This window comes from Amblyraja radiata, chromosome 6, assembly GCF_010909765.2.
Source record: "Amblyraja radiata isolate CabotCenter1 chromosome 6, sAmbRad1.1.pri, whole genome shotgun sequence".
NCBI classification, from domain to species: domain Eukaryota; kingdom Metazoa; phylum Chordata; class Chondrichthyes; order Rajiformes; family Rajidae; genus Amblyraja; species Amblyraja radiata.
The window spans coordinates 40474270-40490664 of NC_045961.1; the positions used below are offsets into that span (position 1 = coordinate 40474270).

Sequence of the window (16395 nt, forward strand, 5' to 3'; positions counted from 1 at the left end):
TAGAAATAGAGTCCTGGTGTAAGGTTTGGACTTGAGACGTCAGATGATGCTCAACCTGCTGAGTTCGCACATGTTGCTCGTGACTGGGTACCCTGGAGTGAATAACTCTGAATGCCCAAATGATTTCCCCCATCTTCGAGCGAGATCAAGAATATGATTGCATAATCTGTCCATTCCTTACACAGATACTGTCTGACTCGTTGAGTTCCTCCAGCACTTTGTGTTTTGTGGAAGATTCCAGCTTCTGGTGTCTCATTAAATACAAGCAATACAGAAGTAATTAGAAAGGTTAATGGCATGTTGGCATTTGTCACAAGGATGGTTGGAATATAAAGGTGAGCTTGTAGTGTAAATCCTGTACAGAGATCCGTTTGATTCCCATGTGGAGAACCTCATTCACTTTGGAAACTGCATCCTAGACGTTTTATTGGTCTTGGACAAAAGTGAAGAGAGGATGGAATGATGCAACTTTGAACTTCAGGGTGATGCTGGAAAGAGCATTTCCTTCAAATGGTAGCAGTAATCTGGAGCTCCAAGTTATTTTACACTGAGGGTAGAGGGGATGGCTGGAATGCATTTGCCAGGGAAAGTGACAGAGGCAGATACAATAGTGACAGTTAAGAGGCTTTTGGATCAGCACAAGGATTTACAGGGAATGGAGGGATACAGATCACATGCAAGCAAAGGAAATTGGATTCACTTGGAATCATGTTGGGTATGTTGATGTGGGCCAAAGGGCCTGTGTATGTTCTATGCAAGTCTGAACAACTAATGAATTGTTTCGTTTATTGTGACATGTACTGAAGTACAATGAACTTTTGTTGTGTGCTAACCAGTCAGTGGAAAGACTGTACATGATTACAATTGAACCATCCATAGCATGCAGATACATCATAAAGGTAATAACACTTGGTGCAAGGTAAAGTCCAATTAAAGATAGTCCAAGGGTCTCCAATGAGTTAGATAGTATCTAAGGACTACTTTCTAGTTGATAGGATGGTTCAGTAACCTGATAACAGCTGGGCAGAAGCTGTCCCTGAATCTGGTGGTATGCATTTTCACAGTTCTGTACCTCTTGCCTGATGGGAGAGGAGAAGAGGGAATGAGAAGAGGATGAGACTCGCCCTTGATTACGCTGGTAGCATGATGTGTAAATGGAGTAAATGAAGGGAGGTTAGTTTGTGTGATAGTCTGGGCTGCATTCACAACTTTTGGATGGAGCTGTTCCCAAACCATGCTGTGATGCATCTTGATAAAATGCTTTCTATGGTGCATCTGAGATTTGTTGGAGACATGCTGAACTTCCTAAGCCTTCTAAGGAAATAGAGGCGCAGGTGTGGTTTCTTGGCCATTGCTTTGATATGGGAGGTCCAGGGCAAGTTGCTGGTGATATTTACTTTTAGGAATTTATAGCTTTCGACCCTCTCTACTTTGGTGCCATCAATACAAACCAGCTGTATGTGTACAGTTTTGCATCCTGAAGTTGATCACTATCTTATTTGTCTTGTCTTTAAGAAAAAGGTTGTTGTCTGGACACCAGGTCACGAGGTTTAAGGTGTCATCTGACCAAGGTGGAAATGGAGTTAAGGTGCAAAGTTATTTGTTGATCTAACTGAATTTGGCTTGGTTAAATTATTGCAGTTCTTATGTAATGTGCGTCTTTCAACAAAGTGATGCAAATAGTATGAAATTATATCAATGTTAATCATGACTATTTAGTGGTAGGTCACAGAAAAATTTAAGGATTATCAATGTAATGTTTTACTGTCACTCAACTGCTATTCTGTTGCATAAGCCTGTGTTTTTAATTTGTTTATTCATCAGCTGCGGCAGTGGCAAGGCCACATATTTTTGTTCATTCTTGATTGTTCCCAAGGCAGTTATAGGTCAATTTCTTTGGTGGGTCCCGAACCACCTAAAAACCAGAATAGGGAAAGATGCAACAGTGCACTTACTTGTGCTATTCCTGATTTTAAATTATTTCCAAAATTAAATTTCACAACAGTGTTGCAATTTGAGCTTGTGTTCATGGATCAACGGTCCAATCCTTTGGATACCAGGCCAGTAAGTTGCTGCCATACCCATAAGATTGAAGGATTGGATGCATCAGTAGATTTGAAAATAATGTTTAACTTCTGCCATAAGAACGTTTGGGATAGAACTGTCCCTCTTGTATATGTTTAACACTTGATGTACTGACATGCATTGATCTTCATTTCTGAAATTCAGTTCCGTGGATTTTGATTAGTCCGTGTGCCATTAAGATGAAGGATAAATTTCTGCTGCTTAAAATTTAATGTTTTGCGCTTCTCAAATCAACATGTGTCTGTATTTGTTGGAAGTATATCTCTGAATGCTGATTACTTTTTCTCCCTCCCCTTAGGGAATGACTATCCGCCCATTGGTTGCATTTTTGGAAGTTAAAAAATCAAATCAGCAGCGGCCAACAGTGGGTGAAGAGATTCACATTCGAGTAAGTAGTCTGCGTATCGGTTATTGGTGTCCATGTGAAAGACTCCCCTCAATTCTCCATTAAATTCCCCCCTCACTTTAAATGTATGCCCTCTGGTTTTCGACTCTCCATCCATAGAAAAGGTTTTTAACTCTCTGCCCTATCTATGCCCCTCATTATTGTATAAGCCTCTAAGTTCACCCCTCGGCCTCCAATGTTCCAATGAGAATAAACCCCGACAATCCTACTGTCGTAGGAGAGTCCCTCAGATGTGTCTCCTCTGTCCCGTGGTTTTGCTCTCGCACTCCTTCCCTCCACCCCCCCCCCCCCCCCAATTGCATCATAGCTGGAGTTCACCTAGTTCTCACCTTTAACCCTACCAGCCTCCGCATCCAACACTTCCGACATTTCCGTCACCACCTAAGGGCTCGCATCTTTTCATCTCCACCCATTTCCGCCTTCCACAGGGACCGCCCACTCCAACTTTTTATTTCACCTGTCCATTCCCACCCAAACCACCACCACCCGATGTGCTTTCTCTGCAACCGCAGGAGATGCAACACCTGTCCTTGTACCCCCTCGCTGAACTCAATCCAGAGACCCCAAAAATATTACCCATCCTTTTTCTCCAGAGATGCTGCCAGAGCTGCTGAGTTACTCCAGCACTTTGTCTTTTTTTGGTATAAATTATCATCTGTAGTTCATTTTTTCTACAATCCAAACTCTTTTTATCCACTGCCCTCCAGTCCAGATAACATCCTGGTGAATGTCTTCTACACTCTTTCTAATGCTACCATTTCTTCCCCAGGTTATGGTGAGCAAAACTATGCAACATTACAAATGTGCCCTAACCTAATGATTTCTGTTGCTATAGCATGACATTCCAACTGTTATTCTCTGCTCCTTGGCCCATGAAGGCAAGCATACCAAATACCTTTGTACAACTCTTTATCTGCCTACTTGTTTATTCCTGGGTGGTTCATTTGAGATTCACATTATCTTCCAAATGTGCAGTGCTGCAAGTTCTACATTACCTATGTTTCAACACCACTATGGCCTCAAATTTTCATATCACTGAAGTCTCCTCTAAATTCATTTCTTGCAGGATCTTTAAGTTGGGCAGGTGAGCTGAGAAATGGTTCTTGACATTTAATACAGATAAGTGTGAGGTGTTGCATTTTGTTTGCCACATGTACCGAGGAGCATTGAAAAGCTTTTGTTGCCGCTAACCAGTCAGTGGAAAGACAATACATTATTACAATTGAGCCTTCCAAAGTATACAGATGCAAGATAAAGGGAATAATGTTTAGTGCAAGGTAAAGTCTTGCCCAAATAGAGAAAATTTGGGCCCCAGATCTGAGGATGTTTGGGAAAGGGTCCAGAGAAGGTTTACAAGAATAATTCCAGGAATGAGTGGGTTAGCATATGATGAGCGCTTGAGAGCCCTCGGCCTCTTCTCACTGGAGTTTAGAAGGTTGAGAGAGGACCTCATTGAAACTTACAGAATAATGAAAGGCACAGATAGAGTGGATGTGGAAAGGATACTTCCACTGGTGGGAGTGTCTAAACCCAGAGGTTATGGCCTAAGAATTAAAGAGCGCTCTTTCAGAAAGGAGGTGAGGAGGAACTTCTTTAGTCAGAGGGTAGTTAATCTGTGGAACTCATTGCCACAGAGGGGTGAAGGCCGAGTTAGTGGATATTTTTAAAGCAGAGATAGACAACTTCTTGATTAGAATGGGTGTCAAGGGTTATGGGGAGAAGGCAGGAAAATGGGATTAGGAGGCAGAGATCATCCATGATTGAATGGCGGAGTAGACTCGATGGGCGAATGGCCTAATTCTACTCCCATAACTTGCGAACTTGTAAAGTCTGATTAAAGGTAGTATGAGGGTTTCCAATGAGATAAGTAGTAGCTCGGTACCGCTCTCTAGTCAAAGACTAGTCAAACCAAAAGGGAAGTCTATTTAATTTTCTGTGTCTTAAAGTGCAAGCTGAAAACGCAATGTTAAGTCAGCCTTTGGACACCTCTGCTTCTGCCGCTGGAAGTAATGGATGTGCATGGAAGGGAATGTCAAATGATGTTTAGGGCTCCCCATCCCTTGAAGTATGATCATCACAGTCCAGACACAAACTGAAACACTCCTGCTTATTCCAGCATGAGAACTCATCTGGTTGTTTAGAAAAAAACTTGCAGGAAAAATATTAAGTGTTTAATCCTAAATTTCATTTCCATGTCTAGTTATTTGACCATGTGTTGGCTGGAGTTGTGGACGTCTGTGGACAATGGAGTCACCACAACCTAAGAGACAAGTATGAATGATTGCTTCATATCCATGTTGTGATAAAGTAAAAGCCTCTAATTCATGTTTAAAACATTCTTGTTTTGCACGGATTGTTTTTGTCCAATTATCTTTCAAGGAAACTAAATGCCAAATCTTCACCCCCTCCACTTCCACCTACATTCCTTCTTCTAGCTTTACAATTTGGAATTTTTCAATCTTTTAGTCTTGCCCCTTCTGTCTTTTCATCTCTGGCTTTTAACCATCATCCCCCACTTACCTGAATCAACCTAATACCTGCCAGGTGCCAGGCTTTGTCCTTCCTCTCCTCTCTTCGTTTTCTTCCTGCCCACCCCCACCACAATCAGTCTGAAGAATTATCCTGATCTGAAGCTTCATCTATCCATGTTCTCCAGAGATGCTGCCTCTCTCGGAGTTACTCAGCATTTGTTATTTTTTTGTAAATACCAAATAAATTCAGCTATTTTATTTAATATATACAACGTTTTTGTAAAATGAATCATTAACTGAATGCTAACCTTGGAACCATTTGCATTTGTATGACACATTTATGCTTCTAGATGCTGTCATAAATCAGAAGTTGGAATATGGATTTGGAATATAGTGAGCAATTTTGGGCACCATATTTGAGGAACCGTGTGCTGGCTCTAGACGGTGTCCAGAGGAGGTTTACAAGAATGATCCCAGGAATGAGTAGGTTAAACTATAATGAGCTTTTGTTAGCACCAGGCCTGTACTCGCTGGAGTTCAGAAGAATGAGGGTGGACCTCATTGAAACATTCAGAGTAGTGAAATGCTTGGATAGAGTGGATGTGGAGAGGATGTTTCCATTAGTGGGAGAGTCTAGAACTAGAGATCATAACCTCAGAATTAAAGGACGTTCTTGTAGGAAGGAGATGAGGAGATATTTCTTTCATCAGAGGGTGGTGAATTTGTGGAATTCTTTGCCACAGAAGGCTGTAGAGGCCAAGTCAATGGATATTTTTAAGGCAGAGATAGTTAGATTCTGGATTAGTACAGGTGTCGGAGGTTATTGGGAGAAGGCTAGGTGAATGGGGTTAGGAGGGAGAGATAGATCAGCCATGATTGAATGGCAGAGTAGACTTGATGGGCTGAATGGCCAAATTCTACTCCTATTCCTTATGATCTTATAACTTGAGCCCCGCTGGCAAAGCACAAGGGTTAAATTTTTTGAAAAAAACAAGTGTTTGTCCATTCCTCCGCAGATGTTGTCTGACATGTTGAGATCTTGTTTTGTTCATGATTCCAGCATCTTTTGTCTTCTGTTAGTTCCTATGCCCCATTTGGGCAAACTCACCATATTGGAGAGGGATAAGAGAAAGAATGCACCATTCTGTTTTGGGATGTATGACACTAGAACACTCTTGATTCTTGTTTTAAAATATATATATTTTGCTACGACCACATTTAAAATCTGTTAAATACTGTCATCAATATCTTTTGACCATCCTGATGAGAAACTAGCTGATATGCCATTTTGATCACAATTTTTAATGTTACAAATAAGTCACAGTATATATGTCTCAGTGAGGTCATGGTTTATATGCATGGTGGAACACTTAATCTATATGTTTGTTGAAGCTCTAAGCTTCTGCTCTAGAATGAATACTGATACCATTCAACGTTTTTTCAAGCATTGTATGTCCATGCATTCAGATGCACACGCAGCATGCCTGCTACCTTGGATGTTTGTTTTAGGAGCTCTAGTAATGTATATATTAAAGGAACTGTTCATTTTTAAAACAAAATGCACCAACTGCCAGTATTGCAATTCCCTGTATACAGTGTATTTTGCTAGGATTGAGCCAACATAATTGTTTTTATTTTAAAGTGCTTAATATATTTAACCAGTTAAATTCTAGTCCTTAAGGTAATGCAATATGAAAATGTATTTTTGTTTTTTAAAGAGCTTTGTTCCTTTTATATTACTTTTGCTCAACTATACGTCAATGAATAACACTTTAGAAGTACAGTGCATCTGGTGCTTTAAGGTATTGTAATGCTTCCCTCTACTGGAATAAAGCAAATGAAGTGAAGAGCAATATAAATGACTGATGAAATCATCACATTGGTATTGATGGGCAATTGAACAAAGAGTTTTCTGTCAATATTCAAAGGCATTGAAAATGTTTACTTTATAAAGAATGAAGTTGCCCTTTGAATTAAGAAACCAATATTGAATGGAATAAAATGTGTGTTTTGACAATATTACAGGTATATACTCAGTCACAGCTATCATAGTTCTAAAGTGCACTAAATGTTTGTAGACCTTTAGAGCATTTAGCAAAATGACAGGTGTGACACCAATATTTCCTTCTGTTCTAGCTGATGTAAAATATCATGTCTTGTTAAGGATAATTACCTTGAAGCTAAAATAATAGACAATGGGTGCAGGAGTAGACCATTCAGCCCTTTGAGCCAGCATCGCCATTCACTCTGATCATGGCTGATCATCCACAATCAGTACCCCGTTCCTGCCTTCTCCCCATATCCCTTGACTCCGCTATCTTTCAGAGCTCTAACTAATCCTCTCTTGAAAGCATCCAGAGAATCGGCCTCCACTGCCTTCTGAGGCAGAGAATTTCACAGATTCACAACTCTGGGTGAAATATTATCCTCGTCTTCCTTTTAAATGACCTACCCCTTATTCCTGAACTCTGGCCCCTGGTTCTGGACTCCCCCAACATCGGGAACATGTTTCCTGCCTCTAGCGTGTCCAATCTCTTAATAATCTTATGTTTCAATAAGATCCCCTCTCATCTTTCTAAATTCCAGTGTATCCAAGCCCAGTTGCTCCATTCTTTCAACATATGACAGTCCAGACATCCCGGGAATTAACCTTGTGAAACTACGCTGCACTCCCTCAATAGCAAGAATGTTCTTCCTCAAATTTGGAGACCGAAACTCCACACAATACTCCAGGTGTGGTCTCACTAGGGCCCTGTACAACTGCAGAAGGACCTCTTTGCTCCTATAGTCAAATCCTCTTGTTATGAAGGCCAACATGCCATTTGCTTTCTTCACTGCCTGCTGTACCTGCATGCTTACTTTCAGTGACTGGTGAACAAGGACCCCAGATCTCGTTGTACTTCACCTTTTCCCAACTTGACACCATTCAGATAATATTCTGCCTTCTTGTTTTTGCCACCAAAGTGGATAACCTCACAGTTATACCATTAAACTGCAACTGCCCACTCATCCAACCTGTCCAAGTGACCCTGCATCCTCATAGCATCCTCCTCACAGATCACACTGCCATCCAGCTTTGTGTTCTCTGCAAATTTGCTAATGTTACTTTTGATCCCTTTATCTAAATCATCAATGTGTATTGTAAATAGTTACGGTCCCAGCACCAAAAAACGATGTGAAACACAGTTAACATTTCTGCTCAAATGGTTTTGAACCTGAAATTTTAACTTGCTCGTTTCTCTTCCCACAGGTGTGGCATGTTCTCCTGAGAATTTCTACCATTTTCTATTTTTTATTTTACATTGCCGCTTCTACAGTTTTTTATTTTAATGTCTTTTGACTTGCCATTTTATCATTGAATATTAGTTCCAGCAAGCCCTTATAATAACTGGTGATATTGTGAAGAATGGGTTTCCTGAAGTTGAAGGGCAAGAACTATAAACCAACACTATCTGTAGAACTAATGATTCTATTTTTATTGCTACTGTGTTACATTTTGTTCTTTGTTTAATGTGGGACACTAAAAGAAAAATCATTGCTAATGATTATGCATTGCAATTTTTGTTTCAAGAAATTATCACATGAAGGAGAACTTTGAAGGAGGACTTTGACTCTTGGGATGAAGCAAAAATATTCTTAATTAATAATATTTACTATTTCAAGTAATCTACCCAGTCAGGTTTGTCAGCTTCTCTGGAGAACATGGATAGGTGACATTTCTGGTCGGGACCCTTCTTCAGTCCTGAAACGTCACCTATCCACATTCTCCAGGAATGCCACCTGACCCACTCAGTTACTCCAGCATTTTGTGTCTTTCTTTGGTAAACCAGCATCTGCATTCTGTGTTTCTACAGTCGGGTTTGCCAAGTTTGAATGGTGTAACTTGGTAATGATGGTTTTCCCATGCACCTGCTGCCCTTGTCTTTCTAGGTGGTCAGTGGCATGGGTTTGGGAGGTACTGATGAAGAAGCTTTGGCAAGTTGCTCTAATGGATCTTGTGGACGGTGCATGCGTGGTGTGCTGGTGATGGCAGCAGAAGTCTACAGCAGGGTGATGCCACCCGGTTTGACATCCGCAGGTGCCCGCACTAAAAAGGGTGCATTCTCCGGGTTGGCGCCAAGCCGCGGCGCTGCTGCTGCCTCTGTTTGTTGTCGTTCACCTGACTGAGGTCAGTTGACAGGGCTCACCGCGGAGAGGTCAACAACAAGATGGTGGATGGGATGCAAATAGAAGTAACCTGCTTTTCCTCACAATGTCAACCCTTGTGAAAGTTGGTGGAGTTGCACTCATTCACACAAATGGAGATTATGCCACAACAATTTCTAATTATGCCTTGTTACTGATAAAGTCTTTGTAGAGACGGGTGAGTCAGTAGCCGCCGAACATTCATCAAATCTAGTTTAGAAACACAGAACTGCAGATAAATGTAGAAGCACAGAACTGCAGTTGCTGTTTTATACCAAAGATAAACACAAAGTGCTGGAGTAATTCAGCAGGTCAGGCAGCAGGTCAGGCATGAATGGGTGGGTGGCGTTTCAGGTTGTGACCCTTCTTAAGACTGAAAGTAGTGGTGAAGAGCTGGACATGAGGACAACTACTGTGACGTCTGGTTCTAAGAATACATTTCTGAAGAATGAATGACAAACTCAATAAAGTTCATGGAACCACGTCATTTCAGCTTGAATAAAGCTCGTATACATGTTCCAGATAATTGGCTAAACTGTTTTTAAAAAAAAGAAATTAAAAAAAAGATTGTAGCTGTGTCAGCACTTTCATTCTTTGACCTTAAAGGAGAAGCTGTGTTGTATACACAATTCAGAATGACATGATGGTATGCCGCTGTTCTACATATGTGTGTAGTCTGAAAACCTAAAAACCAAACAGATTTTGCATCTCTTCAGTTGGTTTGTGTAGATCACTCTGCGTGTGACTATACTGTGTGACTATCAGTGTATATTTTTAAACTGCCAGCGGGACATCAACCGCCTCAACTTCCTCCACCCCATTTCTCACTCTAACCTCTTTCTTTCTCTCTCTCCCCCCCCCCCCCCCGGTACATACAGCCCTCCATTCACTGCGACAACCCAGACTGGGTGATCAAACCTGCCGACAAGGGAGGTGCCGTGGTAGTCTGGTGCGCTGATCTCTACCGGTCTGAGGCCAGGTGCCAACTCTCAGACACCTCCTCCTACTTATCCTTGGACCATGACCCCACAGACGAGCACCAGGCCATTATCTCTAACACTATCACTGGCTTCATCACTTCTGGCTCCCTGCCCTCCCAAGCCTCCAACCTCATCGTTCCCCAGCCCGGCACGGCCCGATTTTACCTTCTCCCCAATATACACAACCCTGACTGTCCTGGTGGACCCATTGTTTCTGCTTGTTCATGTCCCACCGAACTTATTTCCACATGCCTCAACTCCATCCTATTCTCCCTCGTCAAATCCCTCCTGACTTGTGTCCAAGACACCTCACACGCTCTTCGTCTCCTCCATGACTTCTGTTTTCCAGGCCACCATTCCCTCATCTTCACCACGGATGTCCAGTCATTCCATCCCACACCAGGAGGGTGTTGAAGCCTTGCGTTTCTTCCTCGACCGCAGAACCAACTAATCCCTGTCTACTGGTACTCTCCTCCACCTAGCGGAGCTGGTCCTTACCCTCAACAACTTTTCCTTTGACTCCTCCCATTTCCTCCAAATCCAAGGCGTAGCTATGTGCAAGCGCATGGGCCCCAGCTATACCTGCCTCTTTGTAGGGTACATCAAACAATCCTTGTTCCAGGCGTACCATGGCCCTATCCCCAAACTCTACCTCCGCTACATCGACGACTGCCTTGGTGCTACCTCCTTCACCCATGCAGAACTTACTGACTTCATCCATTTCACCACTAACTTCCATCCGGCACTCAAATTCACCTGGATCATTTCCGACATCTCCCTACCGTTTCTAGACCTCACTATCTCCATCGCAGGTAACAGACTACTGACCGACATCTACACAAACCCACTGACTCCCATGGGTATCTGGACAACTTCTTCCCACCCTGCTTCCTGTAAGGACTCTTATCCCCTACTCCCAATTCCTCCGTCTATGCCGCATCTGCACCCAGGATGAGGTGTTCCAAACCAGGGCATCGGAGATGTCCTAATTTGTTAGGGAACAGGGATTCTCCTCTTCAACTATAGATGAGGCTCTCACCAGGGTCTCCTCTATATCCCGTAGCTCCGCTCTCACCTATTCCTTCGCTCCATAGATGCTGCCTCACCCGCTGAGTTTCTCCAGCATTTTTGTCTAGATTTTTTCATCTGCATTTCTTTCTTAAACATCAGTGTTATATGGATTATTTTGAAAGGATTATAGTAGTTGGAATACTTTTGTCTATGAATCATTCTGCTCAGAAAACGATACTATTACTCTCTCTGCCAAAGGGTCCCTTTAGATAAGATGGCAGAGGACACGATATCACTAAAAGGAATATGAGATGCCCTGTACACCATCTGCTATAAAATGCATCAGCTCCTTTTATGATTGTAAATTATGTAACTTGTTGTATTTCATGCAGCCAGTAACACATTTGATCTTGGGCTTTACCTTTAGAGCCAGGAAGTTTGATCGCAGTTATTTGGCCAAGCTCTTGATTCGGGGTAAAGAACCGAAGAATAGTATTGTTGCTCTTTATAAGAAGCTGGAATTAAAACATGCCATTGAAATGGCTGAATCAGGTGAACTCAGCAAGGTGTCATCATCTGCATCTCTGCTGTAAGTAAAATACTTCATTTACATTATTTTAAAATGTCAGAAGTTGTAATTAAACAATTAAGAATCCAAATCAAATATGTTTTGGCAAATTGGTCCTGAGTGTTCCCAATCTTATAAAGCTGAGGCTTCTTTCATATTTTGTGAATAAATTGCTATTCTGTTAAAGCTTCATTTAGCTTTCATGAACACCCTTTTGTTTGGAGCAAGCTTTTATTTGGAAGGAAAATAAATGAAAAGGGAATAATTCCTCCCTCTGCGTTCAAACGGAGCAGCTCTGAGCAAAGAAGTCCAGACTAATTTCACTTCTTGACTGTCCAGATCCTCCTTTTTTCTATTACCAACACTTGGTGTCTTCAAACTCTGCTGGATGCAAAGTACTGGAGGAACTCTACGGGTCAGGTAGCATCTAGGGAAGGAATGGAATGGACAGATAGAATTTCAGGTCCAGACCCTCCTTCGTACTCAAAGATTGGAGATGGGCCCGACTTGAAACACCATTAGCTCTCCAGATGCTGCTGGACCTGCTGAGTTCTTCAAGTACTTTGTATCTTGCAGAAGATTTGACTATCTGTAGTTTCTTATGTCTCCAATTTGTTTGTATTTTGCTTTGAGAGCTGTATTATTTTTGCATTTAATTTTAAGTGAATCACAACCCAGTTCACACAGTGGGTATATGTAACGGACTGTCAGAGGAGGTAGTTGAAGTGGGTACATTAACACAAAGACATTTGGGCAGGTACATGGATAAGAAAGGTTTAGATGGATATGGATCAAACATGGGCGGGTGGGACTAGCATCGATGGGACATCTTGACCAGCAAAGGCCTTCCATGTTGTACAAAGGCCTTCCATGTTGTACAACTCTAGTTAATTTTGTTCTATTTTTATCTGAATTTCCAGGGGTAAAATACCCAAAGAGGTTCAAAATATTTCCTCAGATGAATTGAAGAATATGAAAGAAATCTTGGCTAAGAGTCTGTACCGGATCAGACAAAGAGTAAGTTTAACCATCTACAGTGGCTGCTGAACACGGGGTAAAACTGGTATGTCAGACACGAGGAATTGCTCCAATTCCAGTCTTTGCAATAAACAATCTGCTGGAGGAGCTCAGGGAGTCGAGCAGCATCTGTAGGTGAAAAGAATGGTCAAGGTATTGGGTCAAAGTCTTGCTGAACTTGCTACATATTTCCTTGTAACATTTTCCTTTCAAATGTGAGAGTTCATAGTGTCAAACGTTAGTTTAATTTATTATTGTCATGTGTACCAAGCTATTCAATCAAAACAAAAATACCATACACGAGCACCATCTAGCAGTCCACAGTGCAAAGATAATGGATAAAAGGTACAACATTCAGCACAATGATATAACATTGAAGTCCAATAAAGTTCATTAAATATAGTTCAAAGGTCTACAATGAGGTAGATAGCAGGTTAGGACCGCGCTCTAGGTGATGAGAGGACCGTTTAGTTGCCTGATAACAGCCGAGTAATGGGGAGAAGGCAGGAGAATGGGGTTGAGGGGGGAAATAGATTAGCCATGATTGAATGGCAGAGCAGACTTGATGGACCAAATGGCCCTAATTCTGCTCTTATCTCTTATGGACTTTGAGTTAAAACTTGGTTTTATAACTGTTATTCATTTCATTTGTCTAAAAGTGCTTCTCATGAGTGAATCGTGCTCCTTGGGCAGTTTCTGAGCCCTGCCTCCATGTGGTTTCATAGCCATGGAGTCATAGTTATACAGCATGGAAACGGGCTCTTTGGCCACCTTGTCTATGTCAACCAAGTTGGCATCCTGGGCTTGTCCCATTTGCCTGCGTTTGACCCATATGTTCATTAGTTTATAAATTCACTCCATGCCATCCACTGCACCACTTGCTGATGCTCACCAGTTGAAGGCAATGCTGGTATTGGTGCCTTTATTGTCTATGTATTTCAAACCTGCGCCTATGCATAGAAAATAGGAATAGGCCATTCAGCTCTTTGATCCCACTTTCCTAATCAATGACAATCCTCTCCATATTATTTTCCCCTTTCTTCTCTTCCTCCTGATGCTGGCCAGCAGCATAATCAAGGAAGAGTCACACCCTTTCACCATTCCAATTAAATGCGCAAGTGAGTTGTATATCTTGACGCAGGCAGCACCCGAGATTGGAATCTAACCCGGGACCCTGGTGCTGTGAGGTAGCAGCTCTACCTACTGCGCCATTCTGCAATTCATTTCAAACATGGACATGCTAACATTTTCTGAATATATATCTGGAAGGAGCACTACTAAGAACATGAAGTCTGTACTGAGCAAATTACTTGGCGTTCAACTTGCGCTCCAATATTTATAACAATAAAATAATCCAAGATTTCTAGTCTGACCATTATTTTTTTTTAAATTACAGGCACCATCATACAACAGGCACAGTCTGCCAAGAGAGACCGCCGAGAATCAGGTCAAAGAAATCCTAATCCGGCGACACGGGAGTCTTCGGGATAGTATGCGCAGTACTACCAGAGCCCGGAAGGTGAATCCTTGAAAATGCTGTTCATTTGAACCATGAAAAGTGGTGAAACTCAGGGCGGCACGGTGGCGCAGCAGTAGAGTTGCTGCCTTACAGCACCAGAGACCCAGGTTTGATCCTGCATATGGGTGCTGTCTGTGCAAAGTTTGTACGTTCTCCCTGTGACCATGTGGGTTTTTCCTGGGTGTTCCGGTTTCCTGACACACTCCAAAGAAGTGGAGGTCTGTAGGTTAATTATAAACTTGTAAATTGTCCCAAGTGTGTAGGATAGTGTTAACACACGGGGTGATCGGTGGTCAGCACGGACTCGGTAGGCCAAAGGGCCCCTTTCTAATGTCCAAAAGTTGTAAATTATTTTGAAACTACTTTAAAACTATTTTGGAAATTATTTGGTACGGTAAAATTTTCCTGTTTAGTATTGGTATGATTATGAATCCAAGTAACTGGAAATCTGAATATCAAGTTTTAAAAAAGGTTAATTGTATGAATTTGGGTATATTTTGTACTTCAGGTGTAGACAATAGTGCAGGAGTAGGCCATTCGGCCCTTCGAGCCAGCACCGCCATTCAATGTGATCATGGCTGATCATCCCCAATCAGTACCCCGTTCCTGCCTTCTCCCCATATTCCTCGACTACGCTATCTTTAAGAGCCCTATCTAGCTCTCTCTTGAAAGTATACAGAGAACCGGCCTCCACTGCCCTCTGAAGCAGAGAATTCCACTGACTCACCACTATCTGTGAGAAAAAGTGTTTCCTCGTCTCCATGCTAAATGGCTTACCCCATATTCTTAAACTGTGGCCCCTGGTTCTAGACTCCCCCAACATCGGGAACATGTTTCCTGCCTCTAGCGTGTCCAAACCCTTAATCTTATATGTTTCAATAAGATCCCCTCTCATCTTTCTAAACTCCAGAGTGTACAAGTCCAGCCACTCCATTCTCTCAGCATATGACAGTCCCGCCAACCCAGGAATTAACCTTGTAAACCTACGCTGCACTCCCTCAATAGCAAGAATGTCCTTCCTCAAATTAGGGGACCAAAACTGCACACAATACTCCAGGTGTGGTCTCACTAGGGCCCGAACAACCGCAGAAGGACCTCTTTGCTCCTATACTCAACTCCTCTTGTTATAAAGGCCAACATGCCATTCGCTTTCTTCACTGCCTGCTGTACCTGCTTGCTTACTTTTATTGACTGATGAACAAGGACCCCCAATCCCATTGTACTTTCCCTTTTCCCAACTTGACACCATTTAGATAGTAATCTACCTTGCTGTTTTTCTGCCCACTGACCCAACCTGTCCAAGTCACCCTGCATTCTCATAGCATCCTCTTCACAGTTCACACTGCCACCCAGCTTTGTGTCCTCTGCAAATTTGCTAATGTTACTTGTAATCCCTTCAATCTAAATCATTAATATATATTGTAAATAGCTGCGGTCCCAGCACCAAGCCTTGCGGTACCCCACTAGTCACTGCCTGCCATTCTGAAAGGGACCCTTTAATCCCTACTCTTTGTTCCTGTCTGCCAACCAATTTTCCATCCATATCAGCACTCTACCCCCAATACCATGTGCCCTAATTTTGCCCACTAATCTCCCATGTGGGATCTTATCAAATGCTTTCTGAAAGTCCAGGTACACTACACCCACTGGCTCTCCCTTGTCCATTGTCCTAGTTACATCCTCAAAATTCCAGAAGATTAGTCGAGCATGATTTCCCCTTTGTAAATCCATGCTGAATCGGACTGATCCTGTTACTGCTATCCAAATGTGCCGCTATTTCATCTTTTATGATTGACTGCAGCATCTTCCTCACCGCCGATGTCAGGCTAACTGGTCTATAATTCTGTTTTCTCTCTCCCGCCTTTCTTAAAAAGTGGGATAACATTAGCTACCCTCCAATCCACAGGAACTGATCCTGAATCTATAGAATATTGGAAAATTATCACCAATGCATCCACACTTTCTAGTGTCACTTCCTTATGTACCCTGGGATGCAGACCATCAGGCCCTGGGGATTTATTCCCGTCAGTCTACCCAACACCATTTCCTGCCTAATGTGGATTTCCTTCAGTTCCTCCGTCACCCCAGATCCTCTGGCCACTAGTATATCAGGAAGATTGTTTGTGCCCTCCTTAGTGAAGATGGATCCAAAG

The 16395-nt window shown here is 42.3% G+C and overlaps 1 protein-coding gene across 1 annotated transcript in view; it reads left to right on the forward strand.

Annotated features, from left to right (window-relative positions):
* The window catches only part of LOC116974281 (sodium/hydrogen exchanger 2-like), a 77868-nt gene that overhangs the window by 50326 nt on the left and 11147 nt on the right, over positions 1–16395 (forward strand). The window contains exons 6-10 of the mRNA XM_033022598.1: positions 2384–2473; positions 4692–4762; positions 11566–11727; positions 12627–12723; positions 14120–14242. Coding sequence (XP_032878489.1) covers positions 2384–2473; positions 4692–4762; positions 11566–11727; positions 12627–12723; positions 14120–14242 — 543 coding nt within the window. The remainder of the gene's footprint in view (positions 1–2383; positions 2474–4691; positions 4763–11565; positions 11728–12626; positions 12724–14119; positions 14243–16395) is intronic.